At 41.2% G+C, this 24,334-nt stretch overlaps 1 protein-coding gene across 2 annotated transcripts in view; it reads right to left on the minus strand.

Moving 5' to 3' along the window:
* Nucleotides 1-24,334, minus strand: part of eif2ak4 (eukaryotic translation initiation factor 2 alpha kinase 4) — a 141,512-nt gene that overhangs the window by 57,974 nt on the left and 59,204 nt on the right. For both annotated transcript variants that reach the window (XM_060933940.1, XM_060933941.1), the window contains exons 17-23: nt 23,786-23,849; nt 23,583-23,662; nt 23,392-23,493; nt 15,973-16,023; nt 15,634-15,870; nt 13,914-13,989; nt 1,217-1,338 (exon numbers count right to left, since the gene is read on the minus strand). In XM_060933940.1, coding sequence (XP_060789923.1) covers nt 1,217-1,338; nt 13,914-13,989; nt 15,634-15,870; nt 15,973-16,023; nt 23,392-23,493; nt 23,583-23,662; nt 23,786-23,849 — 732 coding nt within the window. The remainder of the gene's footprint in view (nt 1-1,216; nt 1,339-13,913; nt 13,990-15,633; nt 15,871-15,972; nt 16,024-23,391; nt 23,494-23,582; nt 23,663-23,785; nt 23,850-24,334) is intronic.

Raw genomic sequence — 24,334 nt, forward strand, 5'->3', positions numbered from 1 at the left:
GGTGCCGTTCCAATGAAACATATAAAGATGACTGCCTGAAGAAAACGAACAAATTTCCACAGTCATTGATGATATGGGGTTGCATGTCAGGTAAAGGACCAGGGCAGGTGGTAAAGCACTACCTCAACAGGAAACAGACAGGTGTACATTGACATTATGGATACTTCTCATTCCATCAACAGAAAGGAGATTTAGTGGTGGTGATGAAGCCATTTTTCAGGATGATAATGCATCTTGCCACAGAGCAAAGAGCATTAAAACTTTTCAGGAAAGCCAAACTGACTCAGTGACATGGCCAGCAAACAGTCAAGTTGATTAAAAATATGGTGGAAGTTGGAAAAAAGTGGTCTATGACAAAGCTCCATCCTGCAAAGCTGATCTGTCAAATCCTAGATGAGAAAGTTGGAACCTGACTGATGAATCTTGTTTTTCATTAGTGAAGTCCATGCCTCAAAGAATTCAAGCGGTCATAAAAGCCCAAGGAGGTGCAACAAAGTAATTGTGATTTTTTTTTTGGTTGGGAAAGCAGTGATGACTCTATAATTTGTTCATCATTGAGTGATTCCATAATTTGTTCCTCTACTTGATCAGGAAAAAAAGAAAAAAAATTATGCCATTAATTACGATGTAATTGAATGCCTCGGTCACAACCGGCCGTACGTGCTCCTACCGCCGGTCTACGTGCAAAAAATGCAAGAAACGCACAGAGGGCGCGTGTGTGACGTGCTGATTTTCGAGCCGTAGACTGGCCGCAGACCGGCCGCAGAGGTTCTTTGTCATATCAAACAAACTCTACGGGCGCTTACGTTTTTTTCAGATTGCAAGACAAACTTACGCCCAACGCGAGTCTTTCTCCACGAACAAAAAAAAAAAAAAAAATGCAGCAATTTGGGAAACGCCAAAAATCGCACGGCCAAAAAAAAATCGTATGTCCGGTTGTGACCTAGGCTTAAATTTGTCTGAGGTGTGTTTTACAAAGCCAGAATGTTCAGCAGTTAGACAGTTTGACATATCTGATTTTTTTTTTTTTTGCTACAAAGTTTAAAAAAAATTTTAAAAAATGCTGAAATGAACATCCTCCAAGAGGAGTGATGCCATATTTTTTGCCAGGGGTTGGAAACTGTAAACTGAAGTACCAGGTAAGTACTGAACTGGGGTCAGTTTCAGCACCATGTAGATTTAAATGGATTGTGACTGCTGATCCTGGAGCACTTACCCTCAGGTCATAGGGAAGCGTGACCAGCATGCCACTGTGGTCCATAAAGCAGGCCATCTCACAGCCTTCATATAGCTTCCTGTTCCTGGGCAGAAGAAGTGGGGTCTGTAACCTTACTGCACCTGATGGAGAGAACAAAACAAAATTGACTGATGTGAACTCTAAGATGAAGATCAGCCCAAAAGGCTGTACATTTGAGGGGGAGACCCAGAACCAATACTTGGCAGAAAGAAAGTGGAGTAGGAAACAAACTAACTTAAGGACAGTAAGGAATTCTTCCTGGGGTTCATTTTCTTCTCTGCTAATGCTAAACATAATTTAAAATACTTGCACTGTGTGAAAGACCGATCAAGGTGGCACAGCAACATACCACCACTCACTAGCTAGTTTACATGTAAGACTGTTAGATCAACAAGCTGTAGAGGCCAAACCAGAGTTTCATGAGGCTGAACATAGAACATCAGCCTGGAAAAAACTCCCAGACATTGCTACAGACAGCATCTTGCATCCAAGGAAAGCAGGTTATTGAGCTAAAAAGAGGGCTCTGTTGGTGGGCAAGAGCTTCCATGCTGCATGTGCTCACTTCCAGAATCAACGCTGTCCTCAGGCCATCTACACAAGTGTCATGTTTCCCCTACCATTATATTTGGGGGGGAGCTCCCCATGAAATGACTCCTTTAACTGTTTGTTCAGGTCCAAATGTTCTGTAATAGGAGCCATGGGGAGGGGTCCTTCAGGTGACCATCCTCATGATCCTCAAAACCCCGCGTAAACTTACAGGAAACCCTGAAGTGCATTTCAAGGACTCGTACATCCTTAAATAATATCTGTAATACAACCCCGATTCCAAAAAAGTTGGGACAAAGTACAAATTGTAAATAAAAACGGAATGCAATAATTTATAAATCTCGAAAACTGATATTGTATTCACAATAGAACATAGACAACATATCAGATGTCAAAAGTGAAACATTTTTAAATTTCATGCCAAATATTGGCTCATTTGAAATTTCATGACAGCAATACAGCTCAAAAAAGTTGGGACGGGGCAATAAGAAGCTGGAAAAGTTAAAGGTACAAAAAAGGAACAGCTGGAGGACCAAATTGCAACTCATTAGGTCAATTGGCAATAGGTCATTAACATGACTGGGTATAAAAAGAGCATCTTGGAGTGGCAGCGGCTCTCAGAAGTAAAGATGGGAAGAGGATCACCAATCCCCCTAATTCTGCACCGACAAATAGTGGAGCAATATCAGAAAGGAGTTTGACAGTGTAAAATTGCAAAGAGTTTGAACATATCATCATCTACAGTGCATAATATCATCAAAAGATTCAGAGAATCTGGAAGAATCTCTGTGCGTAAGGGTCAAGGCCGGAAAACCATACTGGGTGCCCGTGATCTTCGGGCCCTTAGACGGCACTGCATCACATACAGGCATGCTTCTGTATTGGAAATCACAAAATGGGCTCAGGAATATTTCCAGAGAACATTATCTGTGAACACAATTCACCGTGCCATCCGCCGTTGCCAGCTAAAACTCTATAGTTCAAAGAAGAAGCCGTATCTAAACATGATCCAGAAGCGCAGACGTCTTCTCTGGGCCAAGGCTCATTTAAAATGGACTGTGGCAAAGTGGAAAACTGTTCTGTGGTCAGACGAATCAAAATTTGAAGTTCTTTATGGAAATCAGGGACGCCGTGTCATTCGGACTAAAGAGGAGAAGGACGACCCAAGTTGTTATCAGCGCTCAGTTCAGAAGCCTGCATCTCTGATGGTATGGGGTTGCATTAGTGTGTGTGGCATGGGCAGCTTACACATCTGGAAAGACACCATCAATGCTGAAAGGTATATCCAGGTTCTAGAGCAACATATGCTCCCGTCCAGATGACGTCTCTTTCAGGGAAGACCTTGCATTTTCCAACATGACAATGCCAAACCGCATACTACATCAATTACAGCATCATGGCTGCGTAGAAGAAGGGTCCAGGTACTGAACTGGCCAGCCTGCAGTCCAGATCTTTCACCCATAGAAAACATTTGGCGCATCATAAAACGGAAGATACGACAAAAAAGACCTAAGACAGTTGAGCAACTAGAATCCTACATTAGACAAGAATGGGTTAACATTCCTATCCCTAAACTTGAGCAACTTGTCTCCTCAGTCCCCAGACGTTTACAGACTGTTGTAAAGAGAAAAGGGGATGTCTCACAGTGGGAAACATGGCCTTGTCCCAACTTTTTTGAGATGTGTTGTCGTCATGAAATTTAAAATCACCTAATTTTTCTCTTTAAATGATACATTTTCTCAGTTTAAACATTTGATATGTCATCTATGTTCTATTCTGAATAAAATATGGAATTTTGAAACTTCTACATCATTGCATTCCGTTTTTATTTCCAATTTGTACTTTGTCCCAACTTTTTTGGAATCGGGGTTGTATGATACATAGATTTATTTTGAACATTCATTGCACTGATTAATGCATTGGCAGACCCAGAACGCGCTGGAGAGATTATATACATCTCATCTGGTCTGGGAGCACCTTGGGATTTTGGGATTAAAAAGGATTTTCCTTTTTAACAATGTGGCATAAACAGTGAAGCTGGAATCATTTGTAGCCTATGGATGGCTGTTTAATGAAGTGTGGTTTGATGTGTTCTTTGATTTCATATATCAGCATTTAACTGCACTAAGAAAAGAGATTTATTTAATGCCCGGAAATCATTGTGATAACGGGTCAATTCATTAAAATTATTCGTCTGGCTACCCATACTACAAACACAATAGAGAATTGCAGCCGAGATATACAGACACCAACCCAGACCCTTTATTGCTACAAGCTCATTTGATATAATGAAAAGGCACACATTAGCCTCAATTACAACAGAACATCCTGTTCTCTTAAATGTGACAATCGAGCCTGGAAATGATCAACAGATCTCCTAATTTTGTGGAACACCTAGATTGAGAGGGGGCGGGCGGGGGGGGGACCACTCATTTGTTCTTTCAAGTAAAAGTGAGCTTGTCTTGGTGTGCCAAGCAGCATCCTACCATAACATAATGGGGCAAGCAGTGAGTCATCATGATATTAGGCAACGTTAAAGTCTTTATTTGATCCAAGACAGATGGAGAAACAAAAAGGCCCATAACCCCACATTAAAAGAAACAGTTACACTACCCAGTATGCATGTCAAGCAAACACTGCACAAATTGCAAACTTTGGCAGTTATACAAAAACACCCTATAATCAAATCCTAACGGTCTTAAAAACATAAACGAAGTGTTCTCATGAAAGAACATATACATTCCCCATTCTCTCATATATATATATATATATATATATATATATATATATATATATATATATATAAAAAATTGCTATTGTTCCTGGTGGATTCTATAGCAGAGATCTTTTATCTGTTTTACTGAGATTGTGAAACGTGGGGAGGGGGGAGAGACATGACCCAAAACACACAACTTCTAAGACTTGCATCTTGGCAACTGAAATCAGAAATTTTTCCTCATGTGTCATGCATCGACACAGTGTGGGCTGAAAGCTCATTCAAGACTAATAATCAAAGAGAGTGTGTTCTACCAAATAGGGATGTCCCGATCAGGTTTTTTTGCCCTCCGATCCGATACCGATCATTTGATTTTGAGTATCTGCCGATACCGAGTCCCGATCCGATACTTCTTATAATCCATAAAAAATAATAAAGACGAGGAAAGAAACGGATCCAGGATGTTCCTCATTTTTTATTTAACACCTTATTTTAACATCCAACAACTCCGTTAGCAAACAGAGCACTTACGTGAGGCAGTTTGAACAATAAATAACAAATTTAAAAAAATAACCTTAAAATACCTGGCAGGAATGTAAACAAAAAAAAAAATAAAGTGCCACAGTGCCGGTAATTTGCTTTTAAGAACGCATTTCTCAGTGGTGTACAGTAATTTCAATTAAGGAAATGAACGTTTTTCTTGATGAAAACAAGCATTTCTACCCTTTCAGGTTTGAGCCCGTTTCTTTTGTCATCCAAAAAAAAAAAAAAAAAGATCTCATGCTTTGCTTTCCGCTTCGAACTGCTTCCGTGTTCAACTTTGCCGGCAACAGGCAGCCAATAACCAATAGCGTCTCCACTACAAAGTGATGTCATGCCGCACGCGTTGATGTTGCTGTGTTGAGACAAGAGGTCTGGTCTCACTCTGTGCCAACGCATAGCTATTGATGTGTTAAAAATGAGAATATATTATATAGATATATATCCGATCCCTGATCGGGAGGCAATGCCCGATTCCGATCGAGTCTGAAACCATGTGATCGGGCCCGATTTCCGATCACGTGATCGGATCGGGACATCCCTACTACCAAATAATGATTTCTTATTAGTTATGGACCTTCGTCATTCACTGATGATCTGCTACACATTAAACTCCAAAATGAAACATGTTAAGCATTTTAAATAACGTTCATATCAAGATAGTTGCAACGCGTTTAGTGACTGTGTTAATGTGGTGTTTGACGTATTTTTATTATTCCTGTAAGACATTAGTAATTGCGTGCCATGTTTATGTCACAGGGGAACACTGTAAGCGTAGTTACAATGGCATTAATTATCGTCGTCGTTGGCTATCCAGTGCTAGCGATGATGACTGCTTCATTAGGATGCGCAGAAATGCAGATGGGCCGCGAGACCCACACCAGAGGCATGAATGGCCTGGTTGAGCTGCAACGGAATGTCTGTTTTCATGAGCCCTCGTGTACTCCCTTTGACACTTGTCTTAAATTGCAGACACTGAGCTTTAAATTATGCTTAGCCATGTTGCTCTATACGAGGCAGCATCCCTTTCCCACGTCTGAGATTGATAACTCCAGCATCCTTCATGTTCCTCTTCAAAACGTCTTTGTACCTCAGTTTGTCCTCCTTCTCTCCTCTTTCTTTGGCTCCGTCTCTGTAGAAAACGGCTTTGGGTAGTTGCGTGTCAGGCATACGCCAGATGTGTCCAGCCCAACGAAGTTGGGAGGCTGTTATAAGGGCTTCCATGCTTATTGTATGGGCTTGCCTGAGGACTTCTACATCGGGGACGTTGTCCTGCCATCTTATTTTGAGGATGTGACGCAGGTGTTGGAGTTGTAACCTGGTCAGTTTCTTGAAGTGTTTACGGTAGAGCGTCATGCATTCAATGGCGTAAAGTAGAGACGGCAAGACTCTTGATGGTTCTCTTGATATCATGGCGAGACCATAGTTGCTTTTGTAATACACCGAAGGCTTTGGTGGCAGCTTGAATCTGGTGGTCTACCTTCAAGTCTGAGGAGTTTATGTTGGTAACTGCACTGCCTAAGTAGACAAAATTCTCAGAACTCCTACGAGGCACGCCACTGACCAAAAGCAACATTGTTTGGCATTGTCTGCGGCTCAGGTTGGTACAGGAGTCCTGTTTTTGCGGTATTGATTTTGAATCCAAAACTGCTTGCGGCTGTGGCAAAGCGATCACGATTTCTTGCACGTAGCATTAATTGGAGAAAACATTTCAACAAACGTGTGATAAGAGTCAGGTTTCAATGTTCGCTCCTAAAAGCAAAGAGGAAAGAACTTCCTCTGTCACGCACTCATTTTTCAGCGATGCTCAATACCAGATTAATGAGAAATTCAACACAAAATTAGTGAAGCCAGCAAACATTGGACTTCAAGGTCCAGAATGCAGTTATATGATGCTGTTAAGTCACAGCAGGGATTGGACTCCGCTAGCTAGCAATCTATGAGGTGATGAAGCACAATGGCATTGATGGTGGTGGTAGCTAAGACCTAGGAATGTCCCCAAAGAAGGATAACCAAGTTACCATGGTAATAGTCCCCAATGATGGAAGAAACCCATTTACTAGCAGGTTTTTTTTTATTAAAAGGAGTCCTTTTACTGATTTAAAAAACAACTAGATAGAACTCGATGCCAACGGCGTCGATGGGGATGCCTCCGCCCGGTAGACTACACGCCTTATTAAGTTGGGATTTGGGGATGGACATTTGACCTCACAGTAATCTTGACCTGGTGAAATTACTTGTATCAGCCTTGGAGATACTGTGTTCACAAGGTTTTCGGACAGACATTTGACCTCACAGTGACCTTGACTTTAGACCTTTTGATCTCAAAATCTAATCAGTCCATGTTTGTCCTAAAGCCCACAAATGATGAAAGTTTGGTGAAATTCCTTTCATCAGCCTTTGAGATATCGCGTTCACAAGGTTTCGGGACGGACGGACGCACGCATGCACGCACAGACGGACAACCCGAAAACATAATGCCCCCTGCACCTTATGGTGGCGGAGGCATAAAGAACAAAAAAAACCTAATATTTCACACATGTGAAACTGTTGGCTGATGTTGATGGACTATTGTTCTCAAAACGTGGCTGTTAAGCTGTGCTGGTTGAAAGAATTTTTGTGAGGGGACAACATGTGGTAGTTTTATAACCCAAGGACAAAGTACATATCCAGTACGTTCAGAACAGAAGTCGCCCAGGCTATGTGAACATAAAATTAAAACAGCTCTGCATATATTTGTCGACATTTGCCAACGAGCGTGAAGAGCATCAGCAAGCCTGGTCATTAGCGCGCAAGGTGCCATGAACTGAGCACACAAAAAGTATTAAACAAGTGTGGAGCAGTGAAAGGAGTACACAGAGAAACTGTCACGTATGAATGCACTTCAGTTGTGTGAGTACTGAAACAAGCTCTTCCTGTCCCCTGGCTCGCCAGGGCCTATGCTTTGCTCAACTGGTCAAGAGCCATGGCCTAAAGGAAGTCACTTGTGTTCTTTACTTTATTAGTATGCTTGCTGACAATGAACATTTAAATAAAAAGTCAAATTCAAAATGCAAGTTTAACAACATCTTTGAGAGAAATTTGCTAGAATTATTGCTGCTATTGTTATAATTATTATTATTCACTAATAAGTCTGAAACTCTGCTATCAAAATTTCTAAGATGTGCACATGTAGACAGCATTCTATGTCTAAGCCCTGACATTTTAGAAAGGGACTGAATTTGGTGAGAAGACACTTATTTACATGGTTTACCTTGCTTTACAAGGATGCTTATTATTAAAAGATCATTATCCAGGTCATAAAAGGAAATACGACCTGTATTAGGGAGTCTGCGCTTGGAAATAAAATAAGAAAAAGTGTCTCAAGATGATGGATTTACAACCCATCTTATACACTGACTGGCTAAAAAGAGATGGCTATTGGATATAAATAAGCATCTTAAGAGCCTTTGATTGGATAATTACTGCAGTGATGAATGTGTTTCAGCTTTTAACCCTAACTGATGCAGTGAGTAGCTTCTCATTTCTTAAAGAACCATGTCGGAAGACGTATCCCGTGCGCATGGAAAAGATGGTACTGCGTTTCAAAAAGATCAAATTATTGGTCTGCATCAAGCAAAGAAACAACTAAAGAGATTTCTGACATGACTAGAACTGGGTTAAGAATTGTCCGATGCATTATTAAAACCTGGAAGGATAGTGGTGAACTGTTATCTTCATGGAAGAAATGTGGTCAGAAAAAAAAAAAAATCCTGACCATGATCGGAGCTCACTTAAAGTGTATGTAATGCCTTAAAATGAATATACAAAATCATTAGTAACAACCAAAATGAATTAATAAAGCAGGGGGGGAAATAACATTCATTATTTGTTATTTTATTATCAAGCACAAAACTGTCAATAAGTCGTGGCTTCCAGATCCTGGAAAAAGGCAGCCGTGCCTCAGGGCTAATCTCACATGACGTTACGCGTGGAACCCTGGTTACTGTATCTGGGTCATTTCGGTTCATCCGACTCTGTGCTTGTTTACTCACTGAAATTGGATGATGTTGTTGGAATCTTACAAAAATAACGATGGGAAAGCACAGAGTTGTTTGGATGTTCAAATTCATATACAGTTGTGCTCATAAGTTTACATACCCTGGCAGAATCTATGATTCTTTGACCATTTTTCAGAGAATATTAATGATAACACAAACACATCTTTTCCATTCATGCTTAGTGGTTGGGTGAAACCATTTATTGTCAAATGACTGTGTTTTCTCTTTTTAAATCATAATGACAACAGAAACTACCCAAATGACCCTGATCAAAAGTTCACATACCCTGGTGATTTTGACCTGATAACATGCACAGAAGTTGACACAAATGGGTTTGAATGGCTACTAAAGGTAACGTCCTCACCTGTGATCTGTTTGCTTGTAATCAGTGTGTGTGCATAAAAGCTGAGTGAGTTTCTGGGATCCAGACAGACTCTTGCATCTTTCATCCAGCCACTCACTACGTTTACATGCACACAGAGAGAATCGAATTTCTGCCGTTGCTCGACTGAAATCGAAGTTCAAAATGCCATGTATACACCTTAATTCGGCTGAAATTGAACCGAACTTGATTTCTCGGAATCGAGCTACACGACCTAGTTTATGCGTTTTCTGCCGAGCTACTTTGTGCATGTATACCCTATCGAGCTAGTTGTCGAGCTACTTCCGGAAGTGACGAGTGACGAGACCACAAGCGGGAAACACAACAGCCTCGGTCGGCATGACAACAGTAGTAGCGAGCAGCAGAAGAGGTCAGGAGGAACAAACGAAGAAGAGAAAATGGCGATGTAGAGCTCTCTGAAGTGTGGGTGGAGCACAGAGGACGGCAGGACAAAGCTTCTGGTACTAATAGGCTTTTTATTGTCAGACTTTTCAGTTTAACAGCCTACTTTTATTCTTGAGAGAAAAACACACACACGCGCGCTGTGTTCTAGTCCCGGGATGAGCTGTCCCCTCTGCTCTCCCTCTGCCTCCTTAAATAGGGCGCGGTTACTGGGAAGACACACAAACACAGGTTAATTACCGTCAGGTGTAGTGATTCTGCCACTCACCTTCCCTGGCTCCACCCTCCTGTCACAGACCGGCGCTTGACCACGCCCCCACTGCCACAGGCAAGCAGAAACGTGCACTTCTGGAGCAATGAGGAGACAGAGTTCATGCTCATTCAGCTTAAGGAGTTGAATATATTAAAATTCATGGACGGGAGAAAAACGCGCAATGGAGAACACGGAACTGATAACTTTGTTTACACTCTTGAATAGCTCTTCTTCATGACGACAACCGGAAGTGTACCAACACGATGGGGCGTGTTGCGCCACCTGTGGCTCGGGTGCACAATGCACCTCACACAATAGCCCGATTTCAGTTGTGTGCATGTACGATTGGATTTCTCTGGCACCCTGCTGGGACCTTCAGCTCGATTACCGACAGCAGCTCGATTTGGATGTGCATGTAAACGTAGTCACTGACGTTTCTGGATTCTGAGTCATGGAGAAAGCAAAAGAATTGGCAACGGATCTACGGGAAAAGGTAGTTGGACTGTATAAAACAGGAAAGGGATACAAAAAGATATCCACGGAATTGATAATGCCAGTCAGCAGTGTTCAAACTGTGATTAACAAATGGAAAATCAGGGGCTCTGTTAAAACCAAACCATGGTCAGGTAGACCAACAAAAATTTACACCAAACAGCACAGAGACAAGCCTCAGAACTTCTGGAACAAGGTAATTTGGAGTGATGAGACCAAAATTGAACTTTTTGGCCACAACCATAAACATTACATTTGGAGAGGTGCCAACACGGCCTATGATGAAAGGAACACCATTCCTACTAAAAAGCACAGAGGTGGATCGCTGATGTTTTGGGGATGTGTGAACTACAAAGGCACAGGAAACTTGGTCAAAGTTGAAGGAAAGATGAATGCAGCATGTGATCAGCAAATACTGGAGGCAAATTTGCACTCATCAGCCCGGAAGCTGCGCATGGGATGTACTTGGACGTTCCAACATGGCAACGATCCAAAACACAAGGCCAAGTCAACCTGTCATTGGCTACAGAACAAAGTGAAGGTTCTGGAGTGGCCATCTCAGTCTCCTGACCTCAATATCATTGAGCCACTCTGGAGAGATCTCAAGCGCGCAGTTCATGCAAGACAGCCCAGGAATTTACAGGAACTGGAGGCTTTTTGCCAAGAAGAATGGGCAGCTTTACCATCTGAGAAAATAAAGAGCCTCATCCACAACTACCACAAAAGAATTCAGGCTGTCATTGATGTTAGAGGGGACAATACACGGTATTAAGAACTGGGGTATGTAAACTTTTGATCAGGGTTATTTGGATGTTTTTTGTTGTCATTATGATTTAAAAACAGAAAACACAGTTGTTAATCAATAAATGGCTTCACCAAACCACTAACATGAGTGGGGAAAAAGTTTGTGTTATCATTCATATTCTCTGAAAAAAGGCCAAGAAAGCAAAAATTCTGCCAGGGTATGTAAACTTATGAGCACAACTGTACAACAGGACATTCAGTTCACAGATTTCCAAGAAATGACACTAATCTAAAGTGACAGCGGGTGACGTTTGTGTAAACGAAGCAGGTAGATTTCGTGTCGCCTACTATCAGTCAATCAGTGTTCACCACCACCAGAACAACCACATGGGAATTACTGGAGCAAAAAAGAAATCCGCTTATTGAATGAAGGACATTTGATCGGACATTTGGACAGTTCGTCAATTCCCCTATTATCACCCGCTTCATATTTTATTTCAACAATTAAGATACATTTCTACATTTATTGAGGTATACGGAAGCCGCGAGAGGCCCTTCATATAATCTTTTTTTATTCACCTTGTTATCCCGAGATAACGACATAATTAATTCAGGATCTCGAGAAAACACCACAACTAATTCGAGATCTCGAGAAAACAAAACCGTTATTTCGAGATCTTGAGAAAACAAAATTATTCCGTGATCTCAAGAAAACAAAATTATTTCATGATCTCACCTGGATCACTGTATCTCCGTCGGGAGAGACAAAGCCGGGCCAGTCTTCTGCGGAGGTGCCGCGGACTAATTTTGAAATTACCCCTTATTAAAAGACTTAATGCAATCTCTCCCTGTGTCAACCCCTGATCAAAATATTGCCTTATTAGGTGATCGATTATTCCAGACATTCTAATGACCAAAGTTGCGTCTATACAGAATGAGAAATAGCCCCAAAGTCAGCATATCACAAGTCTCTTGGCGCACCTGAATGAACCATTTCTCAGCCGTTTACTCGAGATCATGAAATAATGGTTTTGTTTTCTCAAGATCTCGAATTAGTTGTGTTGTTTTCTCGAGATCCTGAATTAATTATGTCGTTATCTTGGGATAACAAGGTGAATAAAAAAAAGGATTATATGAAGGGCCTCTCTCGGCTTCCGTAGAGGTACATGTAAATATTTGCCCGATATTTTGCAGTGGCCAGCTTAGAATAAAAATCCATAAACCAACCTATGTTTCCAGTTCTCTCTGGCTGGTGGTGAGCTATCGGCAGCGAGTGGGACTGTTGTGAACTGAGTGAACCGGCATCTGTCTCTCGTCTTGGGGGCTTGAAAAGTTAACCATTTACTCCAGAATATCCTTGATAATCATCTGCCCCGTCATCCGACATATAAGAATCCCAAAGACTATCAGAATTCTCTCCAAAACGTGATTCCGTATCGAGACTGGTCTAACCACTGCTGCGCACATGAACGAAATTGATGCCTGGATTGTTACACGTATGATGTCACACACCCCTCTGGGATCTTCTGATCCGCTGATCTTACTGATTTTCCATTAATTTACGGCCTCTTGGATCAGCTATGGTTTAAAAACACATGGTCAATCAACAATCACTGTTGCTTTGTATAAGGGAAAAAAGTGACGTTTTGGGACAATAAATTCACATTAAACATTTGGTCAAGTCGAATCGCAAAAAAACAACAGGAGAACTCACGGCTGTGTTTAATAGTGAAAATAAGAGCATTTACACACTCACAATGTGACGAGGACTCACAGGATTGGAACTAAACAGCTGGGTGGCCATAAGAAATCCACTTCTTATTGAGGTTAATCAGAAGAAAAGGCTTCAAAGGGAGCATAAAAGTTTGGACTCTGGAGCAATAGAAAAAGGTCGTGTGGTCTGATGGGCCCAGATTTACCCAATTCCAGAACAATGGGTGTGTCAGAGTAAGAAAGAAAGCTCATGAAGCAATGCACCAATCATGTATAGTGCAGTGTTATGATCTAGGGTTGCTTCATTTGGCCAGGTCTAGGCTCAGCAACATTATGTGGCAATAAAATGAAGTCACCTCTGATGGCACAGGCATATTCCAGGACGTCAATGCCAGGGTTCATCAGGCTCAAATTGTGAAAGAGTGGTTCAGGGAGCATGAGGAATACTTTCACATATGAATTGGCCACCACAGAGTCCTGACCTTAACCCCACTGAAAAGTCTTTGGCATGTGCCAGAGAAGACTTTACAGAGTGGGCCGAGTCCCTCATAATCAATACAAGATCTTTGTGGAAAAATTAATGCAACTCTGGATGGAAATAAACATGACATCGTATAAGGTTTTTGAAACAATGCCATGGTGAATGCACGTCGTCATCATCAAAGCTAAAGGTGGGCCAACAAAATATTTTAGTGTGTGAGATTTTTTTTCTTTGTATTTGGCCACGCAGCGTATTATCATTATATTACCCTGATGGAAGAATGGTAATACCTGAAAAGGGCAAATAAGGGTTCTCAGCCAGAAAAGGAACATATAGGACACTTCCAAACTCCATACGAGTCACTCACCATGCTTTCTGAAGACTCTGGTGATTGTCTCATACACGTACTGCTGCAGTTTTGCACTGTTGAAATTAAAACTGCCCTGGGGAAAAATAAAACAGTGTGGTGTCGGTTAAAAAACGGTTGCTGTGAGGGTGTTTAAACATAGCTGGTATTATATGAACCAGATGAAGCTTGATGATGGAAGCGTTGGAGTTTAAAAACTGCACAGGTAAATCCTGACATCTAGGGGTGAGAAGGGAATAAAGCACTAAAACGCAAGACCAGAATAAACAGTTTAGTGAAGTATGTCAATATCGACCTAAATATGGGAGAAACCGTAATACTGTTTTCTTAGATTTTCAATGGTATATTCTTTAGCAGAGGGGCCAATATTGTGAACACGAGAACAAAAACAGTCTGGGCCATGTCTGATTTTGCAATCCTGTTCCAGCATGACAGTGCCCTTCAATCCCATTGAAGGCATCTGGGATGATTCAGAACACCGACTGCTCCCCAGGCCTCCTCATTCTACATCACTGCCTGACATCACTAATGTTCTTGTTGCTGAACGACCATAAAACCCCAGTTATTCTCCAAAATTTAGTGGAAAGCCTATTCAGAATAGTGGTGGTTATTATAACAGCAATGGAGAGTAAGTAAATCCGGATGTTCAAAAAGCACATATGGGTGTGATGGTCAGGTGTCCACAAAAATGTGGCCAGGTCACGAAAATACACACATGCTAAGAGAAGTGCATTAGATACTATAACTTCATTTCCAAGAAAGTTGGGACGCTGAGCAAGATGAAAATAAAATCAGAATTCAATGATTTGCAAATCATGGGAAAACTAGATTACATTGAAAATAGTACAAAAACAACAAATATTGAACCTGAGAAATTGTATTGTTTTCTGAAAAATAAGCAAGGGAAGGCCTTGCTTATTTCAGCAAGTCAATGCCAAACTGCGTTCTGCACGTATTACAATTCCATGGCTCAATAGAAAGAGAGTCCGGGCGCTAAACTGGCCTGCCTGCAGTCCAGACCTGTTTCCCACTAAAAAGATTTGGTGCATCATGAAATGAAAGATACGACAAAGGAGATCCCAAACTGTTCAGGGACTGAAATCCTACAGCAAAACTTCAAAACTACAGCAGTTCCCAAAACAAACTGCTTTGTTAAAAGTAGAGATGATTCAACACAGTGGTAAACATGCCCCTGTCCCAACTTCTTTGGAAACGGGGTTGTAAAACGCTACACACCCCTGTTAAAACTGCAGATTTGTGTGATGTAAAAATTGAAACCAAGACCATTCACGTCACTTTTTCCATCTTTCATGTAATAAACAAATTTCAAGTGAAAAACCAACTAAAAACATTTTAGAAAAAAAGATATAGGACAATGATTTTAAAAAACCCACTCACAAAGGTTCATGAATAGAAAACTAATGTTACTAAAATAGGGACAGTTACTCCATGCTTTGATTTGCTCTGCCAGAACAATTTTTGTTTCTTTCAGTGAAATACTTTACTGAGTGTACTAGTTGATAGCCCCTACCATATAAGTACACTGTAAAATATAATAGCATAACCATTTTATATTTTTGTGTCATGCTTCATTGATATGATCATATCGCACCACTTTTTTTTTTTTAAACGCATCTAAAACTGGTGTTTTCATCATTTCCAAAAGTGGAAGATACCGTTACTACTAACCTACACAGCTTTTATTATATGGTTATGTTACCTTATAAATGTCAATATCATATGTGTAGTCCATCACTGGAGAGTTGCTCTGGGAGAACAGCTGGTTCACCATGGTGCGGTAGGCCTTGCCATTGACATTAGCCATTGTGTGCTGTAGCACCTCGTGTAGCTCCGATTCCTCCATTTGAGGAGGAGGGAGGAGCTCGCTTTTCAATAGCTCGACCGCTGTGGGCCGCAGGGCCGGATCATGGCTCAGCAGCCAGCAAATCACCTTCCTCTATATCCAGACAAGATCAGGGATGTAGCACTGCTCTTTAGTTGAAAACTAATTTTTTTTTTTTTTTAAATTAACCCCCCCCAACCGTCTTCGAAAACTCACCTGTGTTCCGTTCTCATATTCAACAAAATCTTCAGGGAACTCGATGGACTCCTGCAAAGAGAATACAGAACAGATTCAGATTTAAAGGCATGTGCTGGGACAAGTTCCCTGCTCCCTGATGCTAATTCTGTTCGCTATGGTGGCATTTCTCCAATTGCTGACCAATACGAAGGCCAGAACAATATGAATGCTAGTATTAATTACAGTGCCTTGCAAAAGTATTCATACCCCTTGAACTTTTTCACATTTTTCCACCTTACAACCACGAACTTAAAAGTTTTTTATTGAGATTTTGTGTGATAGACCAACACAGAGTAGCACATAATTGTGAAGTGAAACGAAAATAATAAAAATGGTCTTCAAAATTTTAAACAAATAAAAATCTGAAAAATGTGATGTGCATTAGTATTCAGCCCCCCTGCATCAATACTTCGTAGAGCCACCTTTTGCTGCAATTACAGCTGCAAGTCTTTTATGGTATGCCTCTACCAGCTTTGCACATCTAGACACTGAAATTTTTGCCCATTCTTCTTCGCAAAATAGCACAAGCTCAGCCAGATTGGATGGAGAGGGTCTGTGAACAGCAATTTTCAAGTCTTGCCACAGATGCTCAATGGGATTTAGGTCTGGACTTTGACTGGGCCATTCTAACACATGAATATTCTTTGATCTAAACCATTCCATTGTAGCGCTGGCTGTATGTTTAGGGTCATTGCCTTGCTGGAAGGTGAATCTCCTTCCCAGTCTCAAGTCTTTTGCAGCCTCCAACAGGTTTTCTTCCAGGATTGCCCTGTATTTAGCTCCATCCATCTTCCCATCAACTCTGACCAGCTTCCCTGTCCCTGCTGAAGAAAAGCATCCCCATAGCATGATGCTGCCACCACCATGTTTCACAGTGGGGATGGTGTGTGCAGGGTGATGAGCAGTGTTAGTTTTCCGCCACACATAGCGCTTTGCATTTAGGCCAAAAAGTTCAACTTTGGTCTCATCTGACCAAAGCACCTTCTTCCACATGTTTGCTGTGTCCCCTACCTGGCTTCTTATGCCTGTCTTTCAACAATGGCTTTCTTCTTGCCACTCTTCCAAAAAGGCCAGATTTGTGGAGTGTACGACTTATAGTTGTCCTGTGCACAGATTCTCCCACCTGAGCTGTGGATTTCTGCAGCTCCTCCAGAGTGATCATGGGCCTCTTGGCTGCTTCTCTGACCAGTGCTCTCCTTGCTCGCTCTGTCAGTTTAGGTGGACGGCCATGTCTTGGTAGGTTTGCAGTTGTGCCATACTTTTTCCATTTTTGAATGATGGATTGAACAGTGCTTCTTGAGATATTCAAAGCTTGGGATTTTTTTTATAACCTAACCCTGCTTTAAACATCTCCAGAACTTTATCCCTGACCTGTCTGGTGAGTTCTTTGGTCTTCATGATGCTGTTTGTTCTTCAGTGTTCTCTAACAAACCACTGAGGCCTTCATAGAACAAGTGTATTTATGCTGAGAGTAAATTACATACAATAGGACTCTATTAACTAATTAGATGACTTCTGAAGGCAATTGATTGCACTGGATTGTATTTAGAGGTATCAGAGGGCAGAGGGCTGAATACTAATGCACATCACATTTTTCAGATTTTTATTTGTTTAAAATTTTGAAGACCATTTATCATTCGTTTCACTTCACAATTATGTGCTACTCTGTGTTGGTCTATCATGTAAAATCTCAATAAAAAAAAACTTTTAAGTTCGTGGTTATAAGGTGGAAAAATGTGAAAAAGTTCAAGGGGTATGAATACTTTTGCAAGGCACTGTATCAATTCACTTTAGAACCTGGATATGCCCTCAAGAAGTGTCTACTACATAAAAGTCATAGAGAAACAAGTGCAGATTTGAGCAGAAGGAATGTTATAGGAGCGGATCTGCATGCGATTCATGAAACCGTCTCATGACATCAAAACCAGCAGTGATTTAAGTGAAGCTTATGAATGAGCTTCAGTCGCATTTTAAATTTACATTTACAGGCATGAGTTTGATTGTACAGAGACGCCATAAAATAAAACTGATGAATAACACAACTTTAATACATAAGCGCCATCGTGGGGAAGTTTCCGACTGGCACAGCTGAGGTTTCTCTGTATCATCATGAAGCTATAACACAGCCAGAGCTTCACTTGCAAGAATATTCACAGAACACAAACAAGCTTAACTCACAAAAGGTAATTTTTTAAAAATGTCTTTGCAATTGTTAGTGCCACTTACAATACGTTTTGGGGGTGGGACATAGTAGCAATATATTCATTCTTTGTTCTATCCACATTTACTGGATATGAGCAATTGCGCGCGCCGATTGGCGACTCTACTACTAGGCCATCAGCTTATATACCGTGAGTAGAGAAAAATAAAATGGCGGCGCACGTTGTTGAACCAGAGGGCGAAATAAAAACTCTACTCGAACCCCCCCCCAAAAGCAACCAAATAGGGAATGAAAGTTTTTGATGGCAAGAACATATCTTATTTTTCAAGAATTATTAGAGTAGTTTTTGAAAATTGCTAGTCATTTCGCTGGTTTGTTTACAAATCTAAGCAGAAATTATTTTGTTGGACGTTTTTGAAGTTTTTATTTATCGAATTTGCAAAAAGTAAAAAAGCTCCATTTTTCAAAATCCAGTGAATGTGGATAGAATAAAACAATTATTCCGCTCAATCTTGTGGTACATGACTGATAGCCGATGAGGCACGGCGCACCAAGCAGGCCATCAGCTCATGTACGACTCCATTTCATGGAATAGCTTTAATATTTTTCTGTACACACACACACAAGCCTGGGAAAATCCTTCAAATGGTGAAACTTTGAAATTTGTGACTGTAAAAAGTTTCAGAAAAAAAATAAAAAAAGTCAGACATTCCTAAACTGTGTAGTGGTTAGCGCTGTTGCCTCACAGCAAGAAGGTCGGGGTTCGAGCCCCGTGGCCGGCAAGGGCCTTTCTGTGCGGAGTTTGCATGTTCTCCCCGTGTCTGCGTGGGTTTCCTCCGGGTGCTCCGGTTTCCCCCCACAGTCCAAAGACATGCAGGTTAGGTTAACTGGTGACTCTAAATTGACCGTAGGTGTGAGTGTGAATGGTTGTCTGTGTCTATGTGTCAGCCCTGTGATGACCTGGCGACTTGTCCAGGGTGTACCCCACCTTTCGCCTGTAGTCAGCTGGGATAGGCTCCAGCTTGCCTGCGACCCTGTAGGGCAGGATAAAGCGGCTACAGATAATGAGATGAGATTCCTAAACTGAAACTGGTTTATCCTTTGCACATACACTATGTGGTCAAAAGTATGTGGACACCTGACCATGCCTTCCAGTCTTTATATGCCGAAAGATTTTTGTTCACTGGAACTAATTGATTTTAAAAAATAAGCAATGCATATTATAAATAAATTGCACTTTAAAAAAAAAAAATTAGATCAGAAAATCTATGTTTATCTTTATACCAGACCTTTTCATAACCTACAGACGTCCTACCAGTTGTCATTCGATATTTATTGAGTGTGCCCGTGCTTTGTGTCCTGCTACTGGGGGGGGGTATATTCTGTACATTATTTAATGTTCGCAATTACTTATAACCCATGTAATAGCATGAAGTATACTTCAACAAAATAGTCTTCATGTTAAAACTATCAAGAAGTTATAATCATGCTATCCGTTATCACCCTAATGAGGATGGGTTCCCTTTTGAGTCTGGTTCCTCTCAAGGTTTCTTCAGGTCATCTAAAGGAGTTTTTCCCTTGCCACCATCACCACAGTCTTGCTCATTAGGGATAAATGAGTTTATTGTGGATGGAATTGACTCGTGTGTTTGGGGTCTTTGTTTTTGTGTAAAGCTGCTTTGCGACAGTGTCTGTTGTTAAAAGCGCTATAGCCGTACCATTGCAAGACCTCAAACTTAAAGACAAGGAAAGTCCAGTGTGATCAAGCATGCATTAGATTCTTTCAGGATTTAAGAGGGCATTGACAAATGTTTGGCATGCTTGAACTGCTACAGGCTGGTCTGATTGCTACTTGTTCTTGAAACTGGTACAGGCTGTTCTGATTGCAACTTGGATCCTTGAGATTTATCTTCGCTCACACATTCTGCTCTCTGCTTAATGGAGGTTATTTTGACCAGTAATGTCTTTCTTCTTTTCCTAAGACCATGATCCTGACAGGCGATGTAATGGTACATAATGTCTCTCTTCTTTCATACAGTCGTGTAGGCTAAACCAGTTATGTAATGCTTCATCACCCATTTACATTACACATAAGATAACTTGGCTTCATCAATTAAATCATCATCCAACCACATAGCTACAACACACTCTTGAATGTGAATATATACTCATGTTTGTCCTACAATAAATGGAGAAACATCTCTAAGCAGCTGTGTCTGTGGCAGTGACTGCCTGTGCCTGGATCAATCTGTGAGGCAGAATCTCTCTCAGGCGGCAAAGGCCTACATTCCGAGATCACATTGTCAATTCCTTCAGTACAGACAGATCAAAACATTACAATGCATTTATATACATCTCTCTCTCACACACACACACACTTTTTTGAACAGCAAATCATCAATACAGACAGACAGGCATGGAACAAATACTGTGTGACGATAAATCGTGATACAAATTTATGACAAATCAAAGAAAAAAAAATGAATCGCAATTATCAGGCAACATTAAGTAGTAACATTAAATAGTGGAGATGCATGTGACTTCACCCTAGGCAGAAGTAACACAGCTCTAATGCCTCAAAAACACACAAAAACAGATCTAAAATGGGAAAGGGCTGTTGTGCAATTGCCTATATAAATAGATTTAACAAGAAATCAGAGCTCTTTATACAGACTGCCAAAGGGTAAAGAAAAGGGAAGAAAAAAAAATGGAGGTAGAGGTAAAGGTTTATGAAGAAAAGGCCTATTTATGAGAAACTTGCATTTTTAATAAAATGAATCATTTTTGTTAATAGGCTAATTTTCCTCCAACATTTACAAATGGGGTACATAATTAGGGTTGATTAAGAAAATGAAACAAAAGCATTTTTATTGAACAAAATATTTAATCCGGTTGAGAGTATGTCGTGCGCGTTCTGGCTGCCGCTTCTCACCGGAGCTTTTTTCTCATCTCATCTCATTATCTCTAGCCGCTTTATCCTGTTCTACAGGGTCGCAGGCAAGCTGGAGCCTATCCCAGCTGACTACGGGCGAAAGGCGGGGTACACCCTGGACAAGTCGCCAGGTCATCACAGGGCTGACACATAGACAACCATTCACACTCACATTCACACCTACGGTCAATTTAGAGTCACCAGTTAACCTAACCTGCATGTCTTTGGACTGTGGGGGAAACCGGAGCACCCGGAGGAAACCCACGCGGACACGGGGAGAACATGCAAACTCCACACAGAAAGGCCCTCGCCGGCCCCGGGGCTCGAACCCAGGACTCGAACCCAGGACCTTCTTGCTGTGAGGCGACAGTGCTAACCACTACACCACCGTGCCGCCCCGGAGCTTTTTTGTTTTATTTTATTTCTTTTTCTATTTTTTTTTTCTGTGTGTTTGTGTGGTTTGATGTTTGTTTGAGTGTTTTTGTCCACCGGTGGTGGTGTAGCTCCGGACCCAGTTTTGGGCGTTGGTTCCCTCCAGGCCTTGGTTCACCGTGAGCGATGCCTGCGCTCCCAGCTGTGGACTGCAGTGAGCTCGTTGCTCATTTTACATCGTGGTTGTCCAGCGCTCTGTGCTTTAATGCTTGGCGTGATGTTCCGAGCGATGTTGCTCGGTGGTGTCGCGGCGGCTGTGCAGGCGGTTTGGGACACACCAGCGCTCTGCGTGGCGGAGCTTCTCTGCTCGCATTGTGGATTCATGGTGTGGTGTTCGAGCAATGTTGCTGGCGGCGGTGCTGGAGATGTGGGACCTGTTTTCGTGCGCCTTTTGGTGGGACTGTGGCTGCTACACCACGGGAATTACATCCTGACCCCTACTTGGTGGACTTTTTATTTTTTATTTATTTTTTATTATATTTTTATTCTTTGTCTATTATTGTTGTCTCTGTGTGTGTGTGTGTGTGTGTGTGTGTGTGTGTGTGTGTCTATATGTGTGTATGTTTGAACCTCCTGTAAAGCGTCTTTGAGTACCATGAAAAGCGCTATATAAAACAGATTATTATTATTATTATTATTATAAATAATAGGAAAATAAACATTGCTTTTTTGGTAATAAAACTGTCAATTATTTTTTCAAAAATATCATGGGAAAACTGAATCATGAACATCATGAATCGAATCAATTTGTGAACTGGGAGAATTGTTATATGCCTAGTTATAGATGACAATTCATTATATTTACATTAAAAACTAGAGACACGATGTCCTCAATTACTCTATCTTTATCCATCATCTCATTTGGAATGATCATTACCTGATTTATTATTACCCCGAGATGACAAGCTATTGAAAGCAACCTACCGCCAAAGCTTGTCGGCCATCTATTAGCTCACAGATCAAGTTTAAATTGAAAAGCAAGAAAATCACTTTTATCATAGGAATCATCCACAACAGTTTATTTAGTCTCATCTCAACAGGTAAATGTCAGTTATGGCAGTTCACTGAACAGGAGCCTCATCAGCTCTTGACTCAACTGATCACGGTTCACTATTAGGGGTGTAAGCCTCAGGCTCCACGGCACGGTGGTGTAGTGGTTAGCACTGTTGCCTCACAGCAAGAATGTTCTGGGTTTGAGCCCAGTGGCCAATGAGGGCCTTTCCGTGTGGAGTTTGCATGTTCTCCCCGTGTCTACGTGGGTTTCCTCCGTGAGCTCTGGTTTCCCCCACAGTCCAAAGACATGCAGGGTAGGATAACTGGTGGCTCTAAATTGACCAGAGGTGTGAATGCGAATGGTTGGTTGTGTCAGTCCTGCAACGACCTGGCGACTTATCCAGGGTGTACCCCGCCTCTCGCCCAAACTCAGCTGGGATAGGCTCCAGCTTGCCTGCGACCCTGTACAGCATAAGCGGTTACGGATAATGGATGAACCTCAGGCTCCCTCACTATCTGCTATGCTTTTTATTCATAAAGCAAAGAAAAATTCACTATCTGAGGATACTACTGAATCTGCCACGATACAATATGGGGTAGTAGCCTCTGATCAATACATGACCAACTTCTTTCAGAACCCTGAGTAGAACTTCTGCAAATTCATGAACGCTGATGACATGTAGAAGTTCAAACTTGAAAAATATCAGAATTACACAGATCTCATGAATGATCAGAATTTACACACCCAGCTGTTCAGATACCTTTTCAAATGATTTATGATTGTTGCAATGGTATGACTGTGGATGAAACCATAGGCATTATTTTCTAATCTGATCAGCCAACAAACACATCTCTACAGCGATGTCTGGTATACACGTACCTTTCTGAGCTGGCTGAGGACGAAGATACGTTCAGAAGCCGTGGTCATTGGTTTGTAGGACATCTCAAACAAGATGATACCCAAACTGAACAGGTCCACTTTCTAAAGACACACAAAAATACAGGTTTCAAAGAAAATATGACTCACTCAACATGTATACCATAACAAAAGGTTTTAAATGTTAATTGTACCTGATTGTAAGTTGCCTTTGTGCTTCCTTGGACCTCGGGGCCGACGTACAGGGCAGTGCCTACCATACCCGTCATGTTACCTAGATAGAAAATGAATTTAAATAACTTAAGACATACAGGAAAATGCATTTAAAATACAAAAGCATTAATAATTAAGTGTGATGTAAACAGCAAAGATGGAGGATTTGGCTTTGCCGCTTTACCTGTTGGGTCGGATTTGAGGACGAGCCCTGAGCTGTTGTCCTCCACCTCCAGTATGCCTGAAGCCTGTAACAGACATATATGCTGTGAACCTTTACAATTCATATAGCATTAACACTAGTATTACTCTGGATTATTAAGTTACATTACACTGCAATCTAATGATGCAAGACGGTTGCATTTAAATTTTTTTTTTTAATAGGACAGCCACTGTATTCCTGAATTCCTTTCCACTTTAGATCAGCCATAGCATTAAAACCACAGACACATGAAGTAAATGACAGTGATTATCCTCATAATGGCATCTGTCAAGGGGTTTGTATATATGAAGCAGCAAGTGAAGAGTCAGTTATTGGAAGCAGGAAATATGGACAAGCATAAGGATCTGAGCAACTTTAACAAGGGCCAAATTGTGATGATGAGATGACTGGGTCTGAGCATCTCCAAAACGGCAGGTTTTGCAGCGTGTTCCTGGTATGCATTGGTTAGTACCAATTTTTTATTTATGCACAAGCATATCATTTAAAATAATATAAACAATTATTGTGATG

The sequence above is a fragment of the Neoarius graeffei genome, chromosome 11 (genome assembly GCF_027579695.1).
Source record: "Neoarius graeffei isolate fNeoGra1 chromosome 11, fNeoGra1.pri, whole genome shotgun sequence".
Taxonomy (NCBI): domain Eukaryota; kingdom Metazoa; phylum Chordata; class Actinopteri; order Siluriformes; family Ariidae; genus Neoarius; species Neoarius graeffei.